At 43.8% G+C, this 23797-nt stretch overlaps 1 protein-coding gene across 2 annotated transcripts in view; it reads left to right on the forward strand.

Annotated features, from left to right (window-relative positions):
- CFAP221 (cilia and flagella associated protein 221) overlaps positions 1-23797 on the forward strand; it is a 138535-nt gene that overhangs the window by 11432 nt on the left and 103306 nt on the right. For both annotated transcript variants that reach the window (XM_010860794.1, XM_010860795.1), the window contains exons 4-6: positions 9673-9759; positions 9915-10013; positions 11922-12022. In XM_010860794.1, coding sequence (XP_010859096.1) covers positions 9673-9759; positions 9915-10013; positions 11922-12022 — 287 coding nt within the window. The remainder of the gene's footprint in view (positions 1-9672; positions 9760-9914; positions 10014-11921; positions 12023-23797) is intronic.

The raw sequence follows: 23797 nt of genomic DNA on the forward strand, positions 1-23797 counted from the left end.
TTGGACTGCAAGGAGATCCAGCCAGTCCATTCTGAAGGAGATCAGCCCTGGGATTTCTTTGGAAGGAATGATGCTAAAGCTGAAACTCCAGTACTTTGGCCATCTCATGCGAAGAGTTGACACATTGGAAAAGACTCTGATGCTGGGAGGGATTGGGGGCAGGAGGAAAAGGGAACGACAGAGGATGAGATGGCTGGATGGCATCACTGACTTGATGGACTTGAGTCTGAGTGAACTCCGGGAGTTGGTGATGGACAGGGAGGCCTGGCGTGCTGTGATTCATGGGGTCACAAAGAGTTGGACATGACTGAGCGACTGAATTGAACTGAACTGAACTGATGGGATCGGATGCCGTGATCTTCATTGTTTGAATGCTGAATTTTAAGCCAGCTTTTTCACTCTCCTCTTTCACTGTCATCAAGAGGCTCTCTAGTCCCTCTTTGCTTTCTGCCATAAGGGTGGTGTCATCTGCATATCTGAGGTTGTTGGTACTTCTCCCAGCAATCTTGATTCCAGCTTGTGCTTCATCCAGCCTGGCATTTTGCATGATGTACTCTGCATATAAGTTAAATAACAAGGATGACAACATACAGCCCTGATGTACTCCTTTCCCAATCTAGAACCAGTCCATTGTTCCATGTCCAGTTCTAACTGATGCTTCTTGACCTGCATACAGATTTCTCAGGAGACAGGTAAGGTGGTCTGGTATTCTCATCTCTTGAAGAATATTCCAGTTTGTTGTAATCCACATAGTCGAAGGCTTTAGCGTAGTCAGTGAAGCAGAAGTAGATGTTTTTCTGGAATTCTCTTTCTTTGATCCAAATTTCTTGCTATGATCTAAATTTCTATGCTCCAGTGGATGTTGGCAATTTAATCTCTGGTTCCTCTGCCTTTTCTAAATCCAGCTTGAACATCTGCAAGTTCTTGGTTCATGTACTGTTGAAGCCTGGCTTAGAGAATTTTGAGCATTACTTTGCTAGCATGTGCTGCTGCTTCTGCTAAGTCACTTCAGTCGTGTCCAACTCTGTGCGACCCCATAGACAGCAGCCCACCAGGCTCCGCCATCCCTGGGATTCTCCAGGCAAGAACACTGGAGTGGGTTGCCATTTCCTTCTCCAATGCATGAAAGTGAAAAGTGAAAGTGAAGTCGCTCAGTCGTGTTTGACTGTTAGCCACCCCATGGACTGCAGCCTACCAGGCTCCTCCATCCATGGGATTTTCCAGGCAAGAGTACTGGAGTGGGTTGCCATTGCCTTCTCCATGCTAGCATGTGAGATGAGTCCAATTGTGTGGTAGTTTGAACATTCTTTGGCATTGCCTTTCTTTGGGATTGGAATGGAAACTGACTTCTTTCAGTCCTCTGGCCACTGCTGAGTATTCCAAATTTGCCAGTATATTGAGTGCAGCACTTTAACAGCATCATCTTTTAGGATTTGAAATAGCTCAGCTGGAATTCCATCACCTCCACGAGCTTTGTTCACCATGATGCTTTCTAAGGCCCACTTGACTTTGCATTCCAGGATGTCTAGCTCTGAGATAGGAGAGTGATCACACCATTATGGTTATCTGGGTCATTAAGATCTTTTTTGTATAGTTCTTGTATTTTTGCCACCTCTTCTTAGTATCTTCTGTTTTTGTTAGATCCATAGCATTTCTCTCCTTTATTGTGCCAGTCTTTGCATGAAATGTTCCCTTGGTATCTCTAATTTTTTTGAAGAGATGTCTAGTCTTTCCCATTCTGTTGTTTTCCTCTATTTTTTGCATTGATCAGTTAGGAAGGCTATCTTACCTCTCCTTGCTATTCTTTGAAACTCTGCATTCAGATGAATATATCTTTCCTTTTCTCCTTTGCCTTTCACTTCTCTTCTTTTCTCAGCTATTTGTAAGGCCTCCTCAGGCACCCATTTTGCCTTTTTTCATTTCTTTTTCTTGGGGATAGTTTTGATCACTGCCTTCCATACAGTGTCATGAACCTCCATCCATAGTTTTTCAGGCATTCTGTGTATCAGATGAAATCCCTTGAATCTGTTTGTTACTTCCACTGTATAATCATAAGGGATTTGATTTAGGTCATACCTGAATGGCCTAGAGGTTTTCCCTACTTTCTTCAATTTAAGTCTGAATGTGGCAATAAGGAATTCACGATCTGAGCCACAGTCAGCTCCCAGTCTGGTTTTTGCTGACTGTATAGAGCTTCTCTATTGTAGATAGTGCTGCTGTGAACATTAGGTACGTGTATCTTTTGAATTGTGGTTTTCTCTGGGTGTATTCACAAGAATGGGATTGCAGGACCATATGGTAGCTCTCTTTTTAGTTTTTTTAAGGAAACTTCACACCATTCACATTTTCCCTGTTCCGTAAGTTGATGGACATTTGGATTTTATCTTTGGGGCTATTAGGAATAATGTCATCATGGACCTTTGTGTACATGTTTTTGTGTGGATATATTTTCATTTCTCTTGGATATGTATTAAGAAGTGGAATTAGGTTGTATGGTATGTTAGTTTTCTGTAGCTGCCTTACAAATCACCACAAATTTAGGGGCTTAGAAAACCAGAAACGCAAAAAAAAAAAAAAAAAAAAGAAAACCAGAAACGCATTCTGGAGGCTAGAGTCCAAAATGAAGGTGTCAGCCGGGCCCTGCTCCTTTCACGGTTCTAGGAGGGGCTCTTTCCTCGCTTCTCCCCGGATGTGATGGCATCAGGTGCTCTTTGCCTTGAGGCTTAATGACCCTAAACCTTGGCCTCCATCTTCGCCTGGCTTCTCCTCTGACTCCCTTTGTCTTCTCTTCTTCTCTCAAAGGAAACTTGTCATTGGACTGAAGGACCAACCAGGTAATCCAGGATGATCTCGTCTCAAGGTCCTTAACTTAATAGCACCTGCAATCACTGTTTTCCCAAATAAAGTCACATTCACATGTTCCAGTTGTTGGGGTGTAGCTAGGTCTTTTTGAGTTCACCACTCACTGTTGTTCTATTTGCATTTCCTTAATGACTGATGACATTAAGCATCTTTTCATGAGCTTACTGGTCACATTACATCAAAGCTTTATGTCGGAGAAGCCATCTGGGATAGCCCAAGCAAAGTGAGAAGTGGGGAGCAGGCACTCGGGGAGTAGGGGAGACACAGAGGCTCAGGGGGGCAAGCATGTGGCATGTTTGGTGTCCAGTGTACAGTCTGCTTTACCTGGATCCTAGGGTTTGGGGAGGGGGTAAAAGCTTCATTCTGCTGAAGAACATCCATCTCTGTCTTATGTACAACACAATACCTATCACACAGAACATACTCAGTAAACACTTGTCAAGATATTAAACTCACTTTATTGGAAGAGAGTGACTTGGCGGCGTCTCACTAGTTCCAAGTAAATACAAGGTCAAGTCTGAATAATCACACTGCTTCTATCAGACATTAAAACAAACAGATAAAAGTACAAAATTATTTCATCTTAATAACATTCTGGGAGACCCAGCCTCCTATTTCTATCAGCAAAGTTAAGCAGAAGCCTAAGGCAGTTACCTTGAGATTCTTGCCAAACAAGGGGGGAAATTCAACCCTGCACTTTATCTTGGTTTTGTTACAGGAAACAGTACAAATTGCCCAAGAATGGAATGATTGAATGTGTGTTTAAAACCACAGTAAATTGTTCATTAACATTTGAGATTGATCCAGATCTGGTTAAAGGCTTTAAAACCTTTTACTTAGATTCATATCAAAATCAATGTTTTGATTTACTTTAAAGGTTGAAATAATGGTTCCCAGTTTTCTCCAAACCAAGACCTCTTAAGTTCTCTTTCCCTCTGAGGAAAGATTTTTTCTGGGAAATTATATTTATTAAGTAAATAATTAATCAATTTTCCCATGAGACAATCAGTGTTACTGTGGCCAGCCCAAAACAAAGTTGTCAGCATACACAGCCTTATCTTATGTAGAGTAACAGTCTTTTCCAGCTTTCTGAAATAATTGTATTAGTTTTCAACTCCTGTTGCAGCCTTCAGAGACCCCTCTGCCCCAGGATCTTGCTTCTCAAACTAGGGCCACATATCTCAATGGCTTCAAGTCAGTGTGTGAGGGTCAGGACCTGAAGCTACAGTGTAAACACAGTTTATCTTTCTGGAGCATCAATTTTTACTCTCCCATTTTGGATAAATGCATTATTGAGCAAAATTTTAGAGTAAAATGCATTATCAATCTGAGGCCACACAAGAAATTCAGGCAAGGCTTTACTGGGCTTCCTGCTGCAGCAGGGTTCCATCCCTGGATCGGGAAGATCCCCTGCAGAAGAGAATGGCTACCCACTCCAGTATTCTTGCCTGGAAAATCCCATGGACAGAGGAGCCTGGTGGGCTACAGTCCATGGGGTCACACAAGAGTTGGACACGACTGAGCACACAAGCATGCATGCTGCAGCAGGGGGAGCGAAGACCAGCAACTGGTTCCCCCACTTGCTCTTCCCCCTCAGAGGGCATGCTGGCTCCTTATATGGGGACGAGGGTAGGGGAGAATCTAGCGGGGTGGGCCTGAGGGACGGCTTGGGTGGTCTGCTCACCCTCCTGGTGGGATGTGTGCAGGGATGTGCTCAGAGCCTGCTTTTGCTCTTGATTCTTCAGAAGTGGTCAGGGGCTTCCCAGGTGGCACTAGAGGTAAAGAACCCGCCTACCAATGCGGGTGGGCTGCAGTCCATAGGGTCCCAGAAAGTTGGACACAACTGAAGCGACTTAGCACACAGGACTGCACTTCAGAAGTGACAGTTGGGTTTGGGGTTGTTGTTGTTGTTTTATCGTTTTGTATCTTTTTGTACAAGTTTGCCCCAGCTACACATGCTCGCAAGCTTCCCATGCTCGCAAGTTTCGGGAGTTGGTGAGGGACAGGGAAGCCTGGCATTCTACAGTCCATGGGGTCGCAAAGAGTCAAACACAACTGAGCGACTGAACTGAACTGAACTGAACACATGCTCACAGCTATTTTTTGTTCCTTATAGTTTCTTTGTATTTTGTTGCTCAAGGAGACATTTGTCCAGGTTCAAGCACTAGAGCAGAGTCCCAAGTCCCAGATCCCAGCCTGTCTCAAACACTTTAAAGAACTTACAGAGCTGCTTGTGTTTTGCCCCCAGATGCCTGTGGTGTTAGGTATTTACCTCTGAGAAGCTGTGTCCCTGAGGGGAAGGATTAAAAGGACCCCAACTTGGGAGGCTGAAATGTGTTTAGAAAATACTGTAAGTGCTTGGGGCTGAAGATTATAGACCCTACCCACCAAAGCCAGCGCTTCACTGGAGGCTGGGTTTGCTCTGCCCTGTGGAGGGAATGGAAGGGAGACTGTGAGGAGCGGTGTGTGCATGGGGGAGCTGTGAGCAGTCCTTGCAAAGTCCCTCTGACCCTGGAGTAAAAGCTCTTTAACCTGTGACTGCCTGGTATCCGGTTGCTGGTTCCTTGTTTGTTTGTCATGGGGGCCCATTCTGAAACACTGAAGCAAGGACTGAGTTTCACCTTAGAGTCAACACGGGCCTAAGAAGTCACCGTTATTTCCCTTTTCTTTTTTTAAAACTTTATTTGTTTGTTTCATTTTTAGTTGTGCTTTATTTTTTGTTATTTTTGGTTTTATTTTTATTTTTGAATTTCTGTTGCTGTGTATGGGCTTTCTCCAGTTATGGCGAGCAGGGGCTACTCCGTAGTTGCTTTGCTCAGGCTTCTCATTGCGGTGGCTTCTCCTGTTGTGGAGCACAGGCTCTAGGCACCAGGGCTTCAGAAGTGGCAGCACACAGGCTCAGTAGTCGTGGCTTGTGGGCTCTAAGTGCGTAGGCTCAGTAGTTGTAGCACAGAGGCTTAGTTGCTCCAGAGCTTGTAGGATCTTCCTGGACCAGGAAATTGGATTCCGTCCCCTGCGCTGACAGGCAGATTCTTATCCAGTATACCACAAAGGATGTCAGTTTTTTTCCCTTTCAATGATGATTATTTTCCCCTCAGTGTTAGTTATAAGTGAAAAGACAAGAATGCCATTTTATCCCTGAAAGCATTTATTTTTTTGACAAGAAATTAAACTGACCTGCTGACAAACTATAAAAATAAAAAAAGGTAGGAAATGAAGTTTGGGCACTGAAATGTCCCTGTATGTACCTAGAGTCTCCTGGAAGGACCACTCCTGGGGTCAGGAGACTCCAGAGCCCACACCTTCACCAAGACTCCTGTGTGCCAGGCTCCTGGGAGGTCAAGAGAGATCTTGGCAGCTTTACTTTTTCCAGGCTTCTCCTGTATTAAAAAGATATGCCATGTTGCTGCACATGGCAATATATCATTCTTTTTATGGCTAAGTAATATTCCATTGTATATACCACACTTTCTTTATCCATTCATCTGTTGATGGACACTTAGGTTTGCTGCAACATAGATGGACCAGAGATCGTCATACTAAGTGAAGTCAGTCAGACAGAGAAAAACAGACATTATATGATATCACTTATATGTGGAATCAAAAAAAAATACTACAAATGAACTTATTTACAAAACAGAAACAGATTCACAGACCAAGAAAGCAAACTTATACTTACCAAAGGGGAAAGAGGCGAGGGATAAATTAGGAACTTGGGATTAACAGACAGACACCATTATATATAAAACAGATAAACAACAGCACTTACTGTATAGCATAGGGAACTATATCTAGTATCTTGTAATAACCTATACTGGGAAAGAATCTGAAACTTGAGTTTGACACTTGAAACTAACACAGTGTTGTAAATCAACTATAGTAAAAAAAAAATGCCAACGGAGTCACTTTAAGAATATTCATAGATGACCAATGAGAACTTTTAACCGATGCAAGCTTTGCTGTCCTCTCATCAAGAGATTATATCTTAAGTCTAACTTAGAGACTCAGTGGACTTGAGGCCTTGGACAGTGGGCCATGCGGCACATCCAGCCTCTGGTCTGGACATTGAAAACCAAGGGCCTCTTAACTGTCCTGTTGACCAGGTGAAGGCCAGATCCCAGAACCCAGAGTCCTTGCTCCCCTTTCATGTAGAGAAAGGAAAAACATCTCTACTCAGACACCCACTTAACTTACCAAGCAGGTTGTTCTGTCTCAAAGGAGGGCCTGCTCCTGACTCCAGGAAAGAACTCCTGACTTTGTGTTCTGTTTTGTTAGCCCCAGGGATGGATTGAGGGCTGTCCTCTCCATACTCCTTTTCCTGATTTTTTGACTGCCTAAGTGTCACCAGATCCCCAGGACAAGTGGCATGTAATTAGAGAAACTGAGGGTGAGCAGGTGACTGGCTTCTTAGCTTAGCTGAATCACAGGAGTAAGCTGAGTTCAACAAAACGGTACACAAGTGACTGGTCAGGATGGGAAGAGGGGAGTGTGCCAGGTCACACAGAGGGGCACCTGGGGTTGCAGCTCTGGAAAAGTCTTAGGCTGGGCTGATTCACATGGGCATATTTCATCATTCTTTCAGTGGTATTTGTTGTATCTATTTCATGATTCTTTAAGTGGTATACGATAGATTTTGAATCACTTAAAAAGTTAAAAAGTGTGCCATAGCCAAAACAATCTTCAGTTCAGTTCAGTTCAGTCGCTCAGTCATGTCCGACTCTTTGCAACCCCATGAATTGTAGCACACCAGGCCTCCCTGTCCAGCACCAATTCCCAGAGTTCGCTCAAACTCATGTCCATCAAGTCGGTGATGCCATCCAGCCATCTCGTCCTCTGTCATCCCCTTCTCGTGCCCCCAATCCCTCCCAGCATCAGAGTCTTTTCCAATGAGTCAGCTCTTCACATCAGGTGGCCAAAGTACTGGAGTTTCAGCTTTAGCATCATTCCTTCCAAAGAACACCCAGGACTGATCTCCTTTAGAATGGACTGGTTGGATCTCCTTGCAGTCCAAGGGACTCTCAAGAGTCTTCTCCAACACCACAGTTCAAAAGCATCAATTTTTTGGCGCTCAGCTTTCTTCACAGTCCAACTCTCACATCCATACATGACCACTGGAAAAACCATAGCCTTGACTAGATGGACCTTTGTTGGCAGAGTAATGTCTCTGCTTTGCAATATGCTATCTAGGTTGGTCATAACTTTCCTTCCAAGGAGTAAGCGTCTTTTAATTTCATGGCTGCAGTCACCATCTGCAGTGATTTTGGAGCCCCAAAAAATAAAGTCTGACACTGTTTCCACTGTTTCCCCATCTATTTGCCATGAAGTGATGGGACCAGATGCCGTGATCTTCATTTTCTGAATGTTGAGCTTTAAGCCCACTTTTTCACTCTCCTCTTTCACTTTCATCAAGAGGCTTTTTAGTTCCTCTTCACTTTCTTCCATGAAGGTGGTGTCATCTGCATATCTGAGGTTATTGATATTTCTCCCAGCAATCTTGATTCCAGCTTGTGCTTCTTCCAGCCCAGCATTTCTCATGATGTACTCTGCATAGAAGTTAAATAAGCAGGGTGACAATATACAGGCTTGACGTACTCCTTTTCCTATTTGGAACCAGTCTGTTGTTCCATGTCCAGTTCTAATTGTTGCCTTCTGACCTGCATATAGGTTTCTCAAGAGGCAGGCCAGGTGGTCTGGTATTCCCATCTCTTTCAGAATTTTCCACAGTTTATTGTGATCCTCACAGTCAAAGGCTTTGGCCTAGTCAATAAAGCAGAAATAGATGTTTTTTCTGGAACTCTCTTGCATTTTCGATGATCCAGCAGATGTTGGCAATCTTAAGAAAGGAAAAACAGAATGGGAAAAATCGGGTTTCCTGACTTCAGACTAAACTACAAAGCTACAGGAATCAAGGCAGTATAGTACTGACACTAAAACAGACACACAAATCAGTGAAACAGGAGAGAAAGCCCAGAAATAAACCTACACACTTATGGTCAATTAATCTATGACAGAAGAGGCAAGAATACACAACAGAGGAAAAGACAGTCTCTTCAATAAGTGGTGCTAGGAAAACTGGAGAGCTACACTGAAAAGAATGAAAGCAGAACATATACCATATGCAGAAAATACACTCAAAATGAGCTAAAGATCTAAATGTAAGACTGGATAGTATAAAAACTCTTAGAGGAAAACATAGGCAGAACATTCTTTGACATAAGTCCCAGCAAGATCTTTCTGGACTCACCTCCTAGAGTAATAATAAAATAATGCCATTTGCGGCAACATGGATGAACTTAGAGAGTATCATGCTAAGTGAAGTAAGACAGACAGAGAGACAAATACCATATGATACCATTTATATATGGACTCTTAAAAAATGATACAAATGAACTTATTTACAAAACAGAAACAGACTCTGAAAACAAATTTATATGGTTATCAAAGGGGAAAGGTTGAGGGGAAGGGACAAATTAGGAGTTTGAGATTGACATATATACACTCCTATAAAATATATAATCAACAGAGACTTACTGTAGAGCACAGGAAACGCTTCTCAATGTTTTGTAATAACTTAAATGGAAAAGAAGTCTGAAAAAATGGGTATATGTATAACTCAATAACTTTGTTGTATATGTGAAACTAATAGAACATTATAAATCAACTATTTCAATGTAAAATTAAAAAAAAATTTAAACAATAAAAATAAAAGCACATCGTATCTCCACCTCCCTTTAGAGCAAGATGAGGTGTAAATATCTATGCAGATAGATAAAGCAATGTGTTCATGTTAATGCTTCTTTTTCTCTCCAGCATCTGGTCAATATTTGTGATGAAGACATACATGTTCATATTTTACCCCCGCAAACCAAATACTTTCAGATCAAGTATGTTAAAAAGGTAAGTGTCACTGGTGACCTGTTCTCCCTCGACGTTCACTGTTGGACGTGGCTTTCCGTGTGGTGGGTCTGTCTGGGACGGTATGTAGTGTGTTGTCCCTGTGGTCCTGCTCCCAGTCTCTGGGGTCTCCTGACAAGTGCCCCCTTGTCTTCCAGGAGCACCGCCTTGTCCCTGGCTTGTCTCTCAGGATCACCATTACATTTTCTCCAGATGAGTGGCGATACTATTATGATTGCATCCGTGTTCACTGTAAGGTCAGCTCCTTAAAATTAAATTTTGGGGGAGTGGGATGGTATCAAAACTTATATCTTCAAGAGCAGAAGAAAGAGATGGAATTACAAGTATAAAGTTTTTCAGCCCAATGACTTAGGCAGCGACCTGAGTGGCTTGAGGGTCCTTGTCCAGCGATGTGGGTCCCAGCTGGGGAAGCCTCAGGTTGCTGAGCACTGGGGCAGAGCCAGAGACACTGCTTGTTCTCACCTTTCCTGGCCTAAAAACCTAATTTATCTTGTGGTCCTGGGAGTTACTGAATGCTTTTCAAATAATTTAAGCATCCTCTTTTAAGTGCTAGTTGAGAAAATCAGCAACAACCCTGAGCTGTGATTATGAACACCTAGGACTAATGGCTGACGTCCTCCGAGGTGGTCCTTGGGGGTCTGCAGAGAGAAGGGGGCCTGTGTGGCCCGACCCCAGAGGCTGTGTGCTCTGTGAGCCTCTTCCAGGTCAGCTAATTCATCCTTGGCCCCCAGACCCCAGATCCACATGCTGTCAGCCCCTCCCTCAAAACTGGCACTCCCCCCACCTCCTGCCCCCTGCTCTGACTTTCATGCCTGGCCCTTACAAGTTGAGAAGCCTCAAGGGTAATGAAATTTAACTTTGCAAAACTAAAGTGGAAGAGTATGCTTTAGCAATAAAGAAGTTTCAGCTTTTAAAAGGGGAGAGGGAACTAAAGATGAGACCAGAATATTGCTTTCAGAAAGAATATTCTGTACCAAGAACAAAAGTCCCTAGTGACAGGCACTGTATAGCACCCCAGGGCAGGTGTCCTGCTACTGGGTAGCAGTGGTAGTAGTGCCTCCTATTGCTATGGCTCTTTAAACTTTTTCTCTGAGCCAGTGGTGGCTCAGAGGTTAAAGCACCTGCCTGCAATGTGGGAGACCTGGGTTCAGTCCCTGGGTTGGGAAGATCCTCTGGAGAAGGAAATGGCAACCCACTCCAGTATTCTTGCCTGGAGAACCCCATGAACGGAGGAGCCTGGTGGGCTATAGTCCATGGGGTCGCAAAGAGTCGGACACGACTGAGCAACTTCACTTTCACTTTGAACTTTTTAAGGCCATCATCTACTTTCATTCTCAAAAATACCTTTGAAGAAAGGTGGAATTATCCCCAGTTGAAAGCAAAGGAAGACATGAGCTGTGGGGAGGTCAGAAGTCTTACTCGAGGTCGTGCACTGGGCAGGTCTAGAAGCAGGGCTCTGTGCCTCTGGCTGGTCCCGTGTTGGCTGTTCAGTGCTGTCTGGATCAGCTGATTCTGTGCTGGTTTTTCTTTATCTCAGGCCATGCAAGACTGTTTTCTCTATAATATTCTGAAATAGAAACAGATTACTGTCTTCATCTCTACATGAAGTCATCATATGATTATCTTTAGCTTTCCTGAATAATATTGGATGTAATTTCAATGAAATATACTTAAAATTTTCTCTACTTTGTTTATAGCTAAGAAAAGTCAATATTTCAAATGTTATATTTAAGCACTCAGGTTTTTTTTAAGGAAATGTTTTCCTTTTTTATCTGGAAATATTTTTTAATGATAGAAAACAAGACAAGAAATAAAGGATCTACAAATTCATCTTTGAAAATTATAGTCTTGTATAATATCATATAAGAAATGAATCGCCAGTCCAGGTTCGATGCAGGATACAGGATGCTTGGGGCTGGTGCACTGGGATGACCCAGAGGGATGGTATGGGGAGGGAGGTGGGAGGGGGGTTCAGGATTGGGAACACATGTACACCTGTGGTGGATTCATGTTGCTGTATGGAAAAACCAATACAATATTGTAAAGTAATTGGCCTCCAATTAAAATAAATAAATTTAAATTAAAAAAAAAGAAAATAATAGTCTCAAGCATGGTTAACTTGACTTTTTTCTTGTTAATTTTAGGGAGACGAGACTTTGCTTATTCCCATTCATGCCTATCCTGTCGTGAACACACTGGACTTTCCCTCATTTATAAATCTATCAAATGTTCTACTTGGTGAAAGGTAAGTTATCAAAATGAATTACCAAAGTGTCATGGGATGTGAAAAGAGAGACTCTTATATGTAAAAACTTAGATTTCTATTTTACCTAATGGAAAGTTTTCCTCCTAGCTGAATTAGACTGGACTTGTAGTTGCAAAGACAAAAAAAACAAAAAAACAAAAACACTCACAAACCAAAAAACCAAAATTAAAAAAAGGAAACAAACAAACCCAGTCAAGTCAAAATATCATAAGCAGGAAAGGAGTGTATTAGGTCATCAACCTGAAAGGAACAAGGTGGATCTTCAGGCATGGCTGGGTCTAGAGTTTTGACAAAGGTTGGAGAAACCTGACCCTTTCCATGTCTTGGTTTTGCTGCCCTGTGCAGGCTTCTTTCTCAACAGGCTCCCCTGCATGGGGCAAGACAGCTGCCAGAAGGTCCAAACACTATTGACAACAGGGGTGGTTGGAGGGGCTGTGAGGCTGGGAGTATTCACATAGAAGTCTCGGGATTGGATTGAATGCTGTTGGACCAGCGTGCATCTCATGCCCAGACATTAACCTGTTTTTACACAGATTGGCGGCAGAGAAGGCAAAGACAGTAGACGGTCTCAATGGAAGCCAAATCTCAAGTCCTTTCTCCTTGCTGGGAAAACAGTTGATGACTTAGGTGTACTTTAAGATGTTACTTGTTTTTCCAGTAAATATTTATTGAATACCTACTACCAGGCACAGTGCCATGTGTCTCTAGGGACATAAAGAAGATGAATGTTGAGCAGTTAGACATCGAGATATAATGGCCACACCAGTTGTTAAAGTTTGTTAAATGTTGAAATATTTCTGTACTGGTTGAGAAATACACACTGTCCTGTCCCTGTCCCCCCAGCTCATCTGCCTGGCCCCCCTTCTGCCACCCCTCACCTCCAATGATGCAGTAACCAAGTTGTTAATACTAGCAGTCCGGGCACGGGGGGACCTGCAGCACCTGGCTCCAGCTTTGTATCCATGCTGGCTGTGTACTGCCGGTGAAGTCCTGCTTGGGTGATGTTTTGAGTATCACCTATGTAAAAAGACCAGTAGACAAAAGCTGTCCTTCTGAAGATCTTAAAGTCTAACGGGGACAGAACCATGTCATTAAGAAATTACACCACTTGCTAAGTGTTGCCGTCAAGACACATGAGGGGTTCTGTGTGGGTCCAGAAGAGGGAGTACAGAACTGACTGGGGGGATGGGGAAAGTCCTCCCACATAAGGGGGGGCATCCAGTTATCCTCAGAGGACACTGTGGGGTAGGCTGTGAGGATGGCGTCCAGGCAGGGAAACAGGGTGTACAAAAGCATGGTGGCAGCAGAGCGTGGATCATGCCTTGCAAGTGATGAATCCAGCCCGTAGCCAGCAGATGCTAGACGCCTCTTTTCTTTCTTTTTTGGCTGTACCTGGTCTTATTTGTGGTATGTGGGATCTTTGGTCTTTGTTGCAGCATGCAGGATCTCTAGTTGAGACCTGTGAACTCCTAGTAGCAGCATGCATGTGGAATCTAGTTCCCCTACCAAGGATTGAACCTGGGCCCCCTGCATTGGGAGTGAGGAATCCCAGCCACTGAACCACCAGGGACGTCCCTGGAGGCCTCTTGATCTAAGGACAGAGAGTAAGCAAAAACTGTGGGCTTCAGCCTGTGTCAGGGGGTCAGAGCATGTTCAAGGGCCTATAGGTGGCACTGAGAAGGGGGATACAAGTTGCTAAAGACCCAGTAGCAGAGGAAGAGAGGCAGCAACTGAGGCTTTTTGGTGATGGGAGGAGGTGACCAGGGTGTATGAGCTTCAGGGCCTCTGAGTGAAACCCACCATTTAGATCTGGAACAGTTGCCTTGGTTCAGCTGATGTGAGACCCTGCCCCTGCCCAGAGGCTTCCTATGGGCTTCTGACTCACCATCTCTCTTATTTTTTTGAAAACAATTCTTTAAGAAGTATCAATAAATAGCACATACAAAAGAATATATAAAACTGAAATATAAATATTTCAATGTATTATCATTCTTTAAACTGTGCGTATAATAATATGCACAGTTTATAAAGAATGATAATACATTGAAAATTGATTTTAAGACATTAAGACATAAAGCACTACCAGTAACTGTACAACCACTGTTCTGAATTTTGTGGCAATCATTTTTTGATTTATTTTAATAGTTTCGACGCATACATGGGCACCCCTAAATAACACATGGTCTAGCTCTGCCAGTGTTTGATCTTTTTTCTTTTTGGCTGTGCCGGGTTTTTATTGTGGCATACAGCATCTTTTCGATCTTCCTTGCGGCATATGGGATCTAGTTCCCAGACCGGGGATCAAACCCGGGCCCCCTGCAATGGGAGCACCAAGTCTTAGCCACTGGACCACTGGGGAAGTCCCTGATCTTTATATAAATGAAATCATACTCTGCATCAGTTCTTTTGTAACTTGCTTTTTTGATCCAACAATATGTTCTCGTGGTCTAACCACATTAACCCAGAGCCATCATAGTGCACTGTGTGTGTTTATGGCAGTGTTAAAAATCTCACTGCTAACAGACCTATGGATTATTGCCACTATTATTTTTTGCTGTGACCAGCACTGCCATTGTATATCTTTGTGCATGGTCTGGGGTGTGTGTTCCAGAGTTTTCTACATTGTGCACCTAGAGGTGTAATTGCCAGTCCACATAGCTTCAGTGTCACCTTTTAATGCCAAATTGTTCTCCGATATGGGTGTGCCAATCGCACACACTCCCTTTTCTCCTGCATCATTGCCCATGGTGGGTGTTATCAAACCTTTACATTTTGGGTGATGTATATTCTTGGCCCCTGGCTCTTCTTGTCTCTATTTTCCCCCAAAATACTCAGCCAGAACTCTTTCCCAGCACCTCTTCCCTCCCCTCATCCACCTTGTCTTCACTGGCCCCTCCTCAGCACTAAGTGGTCTATGTAGGGACCTAAGGGGCTAACAGAGGTGAATCCCTCCTGGCAAGACTACTCACCCCCACTCACTCTATGCATTTTGATGCCAAACAGCTATTTACTTTAAATGGATGAATAGCAATTTTCAACCAAAACCAAAGTGGTGGAAACAATTGACTTCCTAGTTCATCTGCCTGCCTCCCTCTCTCTCTCCCTCTCCCTCCACACATCACTCCTTGTTTGGACCATAAGCCAGGCTGTCCAGGTTGAGAGCACTGGTGCATAGACAGAAGGAAAGGATGCAGACATCAGCCCTGGTTCTTTTTTTTTTACCACACCACACTGCATGTGGAACTTCCTGGACCAGGGATTGAGCCTGTACCCCGTGCAGTGGAAGTGTAGAGTCTTAACCCCTGGACTACCAGGGAAGCCCAGCCTTGGTTCTAAACACACAGATCTGCTTACTTCCCTGGAGGCTTCTCTCAAGGTGTTTTATACATCATGCCCTTCATTTGTAATCACAACGAAAATTTCAGCTAAATTTATAAGACTTGAGTTACTGTGTGTAACACCTTGATAATTTCAAAAATATTTCAAAACTTAAGAGTGCTATTTTGTTTCTGGCCTACAACACCTTTCCCAGACTTGATGCTTTTGACTTAATGGCTTTTCCCCAACTTTTAAGGACACAAGCTACCCACACTGCATTCAATCCATAATGTCTGGTAGCAGCCCAGCATAGGATAGGGTGAGTATTTGAAAGGATTTTCTCCTGAAATGTCCTCTGTTAATTGGAGGCTGTCCCAGGGGTTGAAGGTATTATTTGGGTAGCTTCTTTATTCAACATTCATTCATTCATTCAACAAACCTTTATAGAATGACTACTATGTGCCAGGCACAATGGTATTACTGAGGATACATGAATCTCATCTCACAAATAGACAATTATTTTATTGAAGTATAGTTGTGTTATAATGCTGTGTTAACTTCTGCTGCATAGCAAAGTGATTCAGATATATATACATACGCATACACAGAGGAGGGCACAGCAACCCACTTCAGTGTTCTTGCCTAGAGAATCCCATGGACAGGGGAGCCTGGCAGGCTATAGTCCGGTGGGTAGCAAAGAGTCGGACATGGCTGAGTGACTTAGCAGCACTCTTGCATACATATACACACATACTTTTTCATATTCTTTTCCACTATGGTTTATCACAGGGTATTTAATATAATTCCCTGTGCTATACAGTAGGACCTTTTTGTTTATCCATTCTGTATACAGTAGTTTGCCTCTGCTAATCCCAAACTCCCAATTCATCCCTCCCTCAAACCCCCTCCCCCTCGGCAACCACAAGTCTGTTCTTTATGTTTGTGAATGTTTCTATTTTGTAGATAAGTTCTTTTGTGTCACGTTTTATATGTGTGTGTGCGTGCTAAGTCGCTTCAGTCTTGTTCAACTCTGCCAGGCTTCTCTGTCCATCGGATTCTCCAGGTAAGAATACTGGAGTGGGTTGCCATGCCCTCCTCCAAAGGATCTTCCCAACCCAGGGATCAGATCTGTGTCCCTTATGTCTCCTGCATTGGCAGGCAGGTTTTTTACCATCAGCACCACCTGGGAAGCTCCAGATTACACAAAGAAATGAAATATGAGATTTGTCTTTCTCTTTCTGACTGACTTCATTTAGTATGATAATCTCTAGGTCAATCCCTGTTGCTACAAATGGCATTATTTCATTCTTTTAAGGCCGAGTAATATTCCATTGTGTTTATGTGCCACATCTTCTGTATTCATTCCTCTGTTGATGGATGTTTAGGTTGTTTCCAGTTTTGGCTACTGCTGCTATGAACATAGGGGTGCATGTATCTTTTTGAATTATACTTTTGTCTGGATGTATGTCCAGAAGTGAGATTGCTGGATCATATGGCAGCTCTATTTTTGGTTTTTTAAAGAACCTCCATACTTTTTTCCACAATGGTTACACCAATTTACATTCCCACCAACAGTGTAGAAAGGTTCCCTTTTCTTCACACTCTCTCCAGTACTTATTGTTTGTAGATATTTTAATGATGGCCTTTCTGAAAATGAAGTGGTACTTCACTGTAGTTTTAATTTGCATTTCTCTAATAATTAGCAATGATGAGCATCTTTTCGTGTGCCTATTGGCCATCTGTATGTCTTCTGTGCAGAAATACCTGTTTAGGTCTTCCGCCTGTTTTTCAATTTGTTTGTTTTAAAGGTGTGGGGTATTCCAATACTTGGGGTATTGATCTTTTTTAATATAAATTTTTGACTGCGCCGCGTCTGCGTTGCTGTGCGTGGGCTCTCTCTAGTTGCGGTGCACAGGCTTAGCTGCTCCGAGGCACGTGGGATCATCCTGGACCAGGGATCTAACCTGTGTCCCTCTGCATTGCCGGGCAGATTCTCAATTACTAGACCACCAGCGAAGTCCTGGTTGTTTGTTTTGTTGTTGTTGTTGAGTTGTATGAGCTGTTTGTTAAGTGGATGATTCTAATTTCTAACTCAGTGTGTTCTGAGGAGGCACACCTAACCCAGCTCAGTGTGAAGTAAGTTGGTGGCAGGTGGGACAGGGAAGCTCAGACGAGACTTCCCAGAGGAGAACGTGCTTGCCCTGAGCTTTCGAATCAGCCTATGGAAGGGAGCAGAGCAAGAGGAAAAAGGGGTATTTTAGATAGCACAGAGACTTGGGCAGAGTCAGAGGTGTGGAAGGTGCAGCAGATTTGGGCCTGTCTGGAACATTCATTAGCCTGGGGCAGGGAGCAGGTAAAGGGCTGAGAAAGAAAGGCCTCAGAGGCTGTGCTGGGGAGCATGGGTTTTAATGATACTGCCAGTGAACAGTGGAAGCAGAGAAACACACAGTCTAGTCTACCTGATAGAAGCCTCACCTGAGTGGCCTGTGTGGGAAACAGAGGAGGCATGGCCAGCACTGCTGTGCACAGCCAGGCTCAAGACAGGAGGGGCCCAGTACACCTCGGAATCAGGCACTGCTTGTCCTGTTGCCTTGTTCAGTCGCTCAGTCATGTCCGACTCTTTGCAACCCCACGGTCTTTCACTATCTCCGGAGTTTGCTCAGACTCACGTCCATTGAGCTGGTGATGCCATCCAACCATCTCATCCTCTGTCGCCTTCTTCTCTTTCTCTCCATCTTTCGCAGCATCAGGGTCTTTTCTAATGAGTTGGATCTTCGCATCAGGTAGCCCAAGTATTGCAGCTTCAGCTTCAGCATCAGTCCTTCTAATGAATATTCAGGGTTGATTTCCTTTAGGATTGACCGTTTTGATCTCTTTACTGCCCAAGGGACTCTCCAAAGTCTTCTCCAGCACCACAGTTTGAAGGCATCAATTCTTCAGCGCTCAGCCTTCTTTATGGTCCAACTCTCACATCCATACATGACTGCTGGAAAAACCATATCCTTGACTAGATGGACCTTTGTTGGCAAAGTGATGTCTCTGCTTTTTAATGTGCTGTCTAGGTTTGTCATAGCTTTTTTTCCAAGGAGCAAGCATCTTTTAATTTCAGGGCTGCAGTCACCATCCATAGTGATTTTGGAGCCCAAGAAAATAAAGTCATTCACTGTTTCCACTTTTTCCCCATCTATTTGCCATGAAGTGATGGGACCAGATGCCATGATCTTCATTTTTCAAATGTTGAGCTTTAAACCAGCTTTTTCAGTCTTCTCTTTCACCCTTATTAAGAGGTCCTTTAGTTTCTCTTCGATTTCTCCCATTAGGGTGGTACTCTGCATATCTGATGTTGATGTTTCTCCCAGCAGTCTTGAGTCCAGCTTGTGATTCATCCAGCCTGGCATTTCCCATGATGTACTCTGCATATAAGTTAAACAAGCAGGGTGACAGTATGTAACCTTGACTTACTCCTTTTCCAGTTTTGAGCCCGTCCCTTGTTCCATGTCCAGTTCTAACTGTTGCTCCTTGACCTGCATACAGGTTTCTCAGGAAACACATAAGTTGGTCTGGTATTCCCATCTCTTTAAGAGTTTTCCATAGTTTGTTGTATTCCATCAGTCAAAGGTTTTGCATAGTCAATGAAACAGAGGTAGATGTTTCTCTGGGATTCCCTTGCTCTTTCTATGATCCAACGGATGTTGGCAATTTGGTCTCTGGTTCCTCTGCCTTTTCTAAACCACTTTGTGCCTCTGGAAGGTCTTGGTTCACATACTGCTGAAGTCTAGCTTGAAGAATTTTGAGCATTACCTTGCTAGCATGTGAAATGAACAGAATATTACAGTAGTTTGAACATTCTTTGGCATTGCCCTTATTTGGGACTGCAATGAAAAGTGACCTTTTCCAGTCTTGTGGCCACTGCTGAATTTTCCAAATTCTCTGACTACTGAGTGCAGCACTCTCACAGGCACTGATTGCAAATATTTAAATGTAGCAGTGGGGCCTTAGGTTCCTTAGAAGCAGAAATAAGGATTCATTGCCCACGATTTATTAAGGCAGAACCCATAAAGGAGTGCAGGGCAGGGCTGAGGGTGCCCAGCCCCTCAGCTGAAGGTACTTCTCTGGAGAAGGTCATGGGAAGAGTCCTCAGCCACAGCACCCCCAGGAGTCTAGCACTGGGAGCTCCAGCTGGTGAAGAAGAGGAGCCATAGCATCGCCACAAGGCACAGCAAGCAGACGCCCTTGGGTCACACACCGGCTTGTCAGCTCTGTCCGGCTTTATCTGACTCTGGAATCGCCCTTCTCTGGAGTGACGATGCAGATTCCGTGTGAGGTTGAGGTGATGTGATCTGCTGCCTGGCAGGGTGATTATCTCCTGATGGGTGGTGTCACGATGGAGAGTATAGGACTGGCTACTCCTGGTGCTCCCTCCTGGGGACAGAGGGGCTCTTCAGTGTGACCTTGCACTGTTCACGGTTCACTTATTGTTCTAGTTGCTATAAGATTTGGATAGTTGGTGGCATTAATTACGTAGATTTTTCTTTTTTACATTACATGGCTATGTACATTATTCTGATACATATAGTTCATAAATTAAGGTTCTTTAGAAAAGTTATGTGTAAGACATGCAATACTGGATTTATATTAATACAGTGGATCCCAGGAGGTGATTAATTGGAGGAAAAAAAGTTGGATTAGGCATTTTGGCTAAAAGAAGGAGAAGTTATAACACAGAGTACACACACTTCTGGTTTGAAAGGCAACTGCAGCATGGGCGCTTGGCTCGACATGATCTGTGATAAAATATTAACGCTCCTCCCTACATTAGTGGACTTGCTGCAGCCACTGCTCGGTGAGTAAGAAGCAGCGATCCCTCACCTGTGACCTCCAGTCTTACCTCTCACCTGGGAGCCCATCAGGCCACCGCCTGCCCTCGAGTCCTCCCTACATTAGTGGACTTGCTGCAGCCACTGCTCGGTGAGTAAGAAGCAGTGATCCCTCACCTGTGACCTCCAGTCTTACCTCTCACCTGGGAGCCCATCAGGCCACCGCCTGCCCTCGAGGCTGATTTGCAGTCACGTGTGCTCGGTCACTCAGTGGTGTCTGACTCTGCGACCCCATGGACTGTAAAGCACCAGGCTCTTCTGTCCATGGGATTCTCCAGGCGAGAATACTGAAGTGGGTTGCCATTTCCTCCTCCAGGGGATCTTCCCAACCCAGGGATTGAATGCATGTCCCCTGTGGCTCCTGCATTGGGAGGTGGATTTTCTACCACCAAGCCACCTGGGAAGCCCCAGTTTGCAGCTCAGCTCCTACTGTTTGCCTGCCTCTGCCCTCAGCCCCCAGCCCTCAGTGAAAACAAATTCCCCCACCTCTGCTCCATCACTTCTCCGGGGGCTGCTTGTGAGGCCCAGCTCTGGGGCCAGAAATGATGCCCATGCAGATGCTGCCTCTGCAGCCAACCTCACCCAGTAGCCCTGCTCCACACCCAGAGAGCCAGCACCTCCTCCGGCCACACCAACCACCTGTTAATGTGTCTCACAGGATGGGCACGGGCTTCTGGCACCTATGCCTCTGGCTCCTTCTTAGCCCTCTTCCTTCTCAGCCCCTCAAACTCGGTCTCTCCCTTCTTAGCTCCTTGTGAAGCACTAAAGCCCAGGATGGTTTTCTGAGGATCATCTTGCTGCAGAGAGTGGGGTGTGTCCCTCCAACAATCCTATCTTGTCTGGCACAAATGGTTTATCCCTCAGCATGTCATCCATCTGCCCATTCCAAATTTGTGCTTCTGATTTTATTAAACTGACCTGCTCCGTTTAGTCCACATAGTGGGGGTTCCCATGATTTATTTTTTTGTAAACATTTCAGGCTTATGGTTGCCAAGGGGGAGGAGGATGGGAGGGGATGGACTAGGAGTTTGGGGTTAGCAGATGCAAACTATTTATAGGGAATGGATAAGCAGCAAGGTCCTACTGTAGAGCACAGGGAGCTATATTCAATGTCTTGTGATAAACCATAGTAGAAAAGAAAATGAAAAAAATGTGTGTGCATAACACATTTATATATATGTATAACTGGGGGCTTCCCTGGTGGCTCAGACGGTAAAGAATCCGCCTGCAATGCAGGACACCCGGGTTCTATCCCTGGGTCCAGAAGATCCCCTGGAGAAGAGAACAGCAACCCACTGTAGTATTCTTGCCTGGAGGATTCCGTGGACTGAGGAGCCTGGCAGGCTACAGTCCATGAGGTCACAAAGAGTCAGACACAACTGAGTGACTTTCACTTTCATGTTTGAGTCACTTTGCTGTAGAGCAGAAATTAGCACAACATAGTAAATCAACTATACTTCTTTAAAATAAATTTTAAAAATTTCAGTTAGTTGCCAGCATTGAAAAATCAGAAGATTTCACATGAAATTTAGATTTCCACATTTTGGGTTTTTTTTTTTTTTAAAAAGGAAGCTCCGGAAGTACCAGGCCCAGATTCCTTTCTGATCACAATCAGCTCAGCAGGGATGGCATGGACACTGCCCCTTCAGAGGGTCGTGCCTCTGCCAGGCGCCACCATCCCCACCTCTCCCTGCTGCCTCACAGGCCAGCCTCTCCACTCAGTGTTACCTGCCTGGCCTGTGAGGACCCTCAGTAAAGAAACTGAAAAGGAGACAACACTGTGCAGGGTCTAGATTCCCATCCAGGCTCTGCTTGGTGATAGCTGCATAGCCCTGAAAGTTGACAGCCATCGTCATTGTCGTCACCAAGGAGATTTTTGCCTGAATGATGCGCAGATGAGACCAGACAGTTTGGCTCACACTTTAACAAAGGTGGACAACTTACAGAGAAATTGCTATGAGAAGCTTGGGGTGGGGAGGCTGGCGGCCAAACTGAAGGTGGGTTTCCAAGGCTCAGGGACCAGGCTGATGTCAGAGGGATTGTGTGAAGCCCCCGAAACAACCTGTGAGGAACTCTGCACGAGCTGGGGAGAGGGGCCAGGGTGAGGCAGGCAGGGAGGAGTCAGGGTATAGCTGTAGGTTCTAGGGCTAAGAGCTTCTTTCTCATGGCATGTTTGTATCTGTGTGTGTGTGTGTGTATTTTAAATTGTTTTCTTTTTTATCAGATTATAGTTGATTTACAATGTTATGTTAGTTTCAGGTATACAGGAAAGTGATTCAGTTATACATATATATACATATATATATATATATTTATATATTCTTCCCCCATATGGGTTATTATAAAATACTGAGTATTGTTCCCTATGCTATACGGTAGATCTTTGTCATTTATCTATTTTATATATAGTAGTGTGTATCTCTTACCCCCAAATTCCTAATGTATCCTCCCCACCCTCTCTTGGTGTATATATTTTTTAAAAAGTTTTGTTGAGATATAATTTGCATATCATAAATGTACTAATTTATCATCATAAAATGTACTAATTTACAGCATACAGTTCAGTGGTTTTTAGTATGTATCAACCATCACCACAGTTCTAGGCTATTTTTATCGCCCAAGAAGAACCTTCCACCTTCTCATTTCTCCCTCAAACTTCACAGCCTTAAGTAAACTCTAGTTTACTTTGTGTATCTATAAATGTGCTTATTCTGGACATTTCCTAAAAATGGAATCATATGTCTTATGGTCCTTGGTGATTGACATGTTTTACTTAGCGTAATGTTTTCAGTTTGCATCCAGCTTGTAGCACGTATCAGTACTTCATTCCTTTTTAGTGCCGATATTCTACTATTTGGAAAAACCGTATCTTATTATCTGTTCATCAGTTGATGGACATTGAGTTGTTTCCACTTTTTGGCTACTTTAAATAGTGCTGCTGTAAACATGTATTTGTTTTTATGCGGATAAGTGTTTTCGTTTCTGTTGGCTACACACCTGGAAACAGAATTGCTAGGCTACAGTAGTAACTCCGTGTTTAACATTTTGAGAAGCTGCCACACTATTTTTCAAATGACCGCACCATTTTTCATTCTTATGAAAATGTCTGAGGGTTCCAATGTCATTTATATGTTTATTTATTTTTATTTAAAAAATTTATTGGAGTGTAGTTGATTTACATTATTGTGTTAGTTTCAGGTGTACAGTGAAGTGAATCAGTTATAGGTATACATATATCCACTTTTAGATTCTTTTCCCATATGGGCCATTACAGAGTATTGAGTAGTTTCCTGTGCTATACAGTAGGTCCATATTGTTTATCTATTTTATATATAGGGCTTCCCTGGCTCAGATGGTAGAGAATCTGCCGCAGTGTGGGGTGCTGCTGCTGCTGCTGCTGCTGCTAAATCGCTTCAGTCGTGTCCAACTCTGTGCGACCCCATAATGGCAGCCCACCAGGCTCCCCCATCCATGGGATTCTCCAGGCAAGAACACTGGAGTGGGCTGCCATTTCCTTCTCCAATGCATGAAAGTGAAAAGTGAAAAGTGAAAGTGAAGT

The sequence above is a fragment of the Bison bison genome, unplaced genomic scaffold (assembly GCF_000754665.1).
Source record: "Bison bison bison isolate TAMUID 2011002044 unplaced genomic scaffold, Bison_UMD1.0 scf7180017864471, whole genome shotgun sequence".
NCBI classification, from domain to species: Eukaryota; Metazoa; Chordata; class Mammalia; order Artiodactyla; family Bovidae; genus Bison; species Bison bison.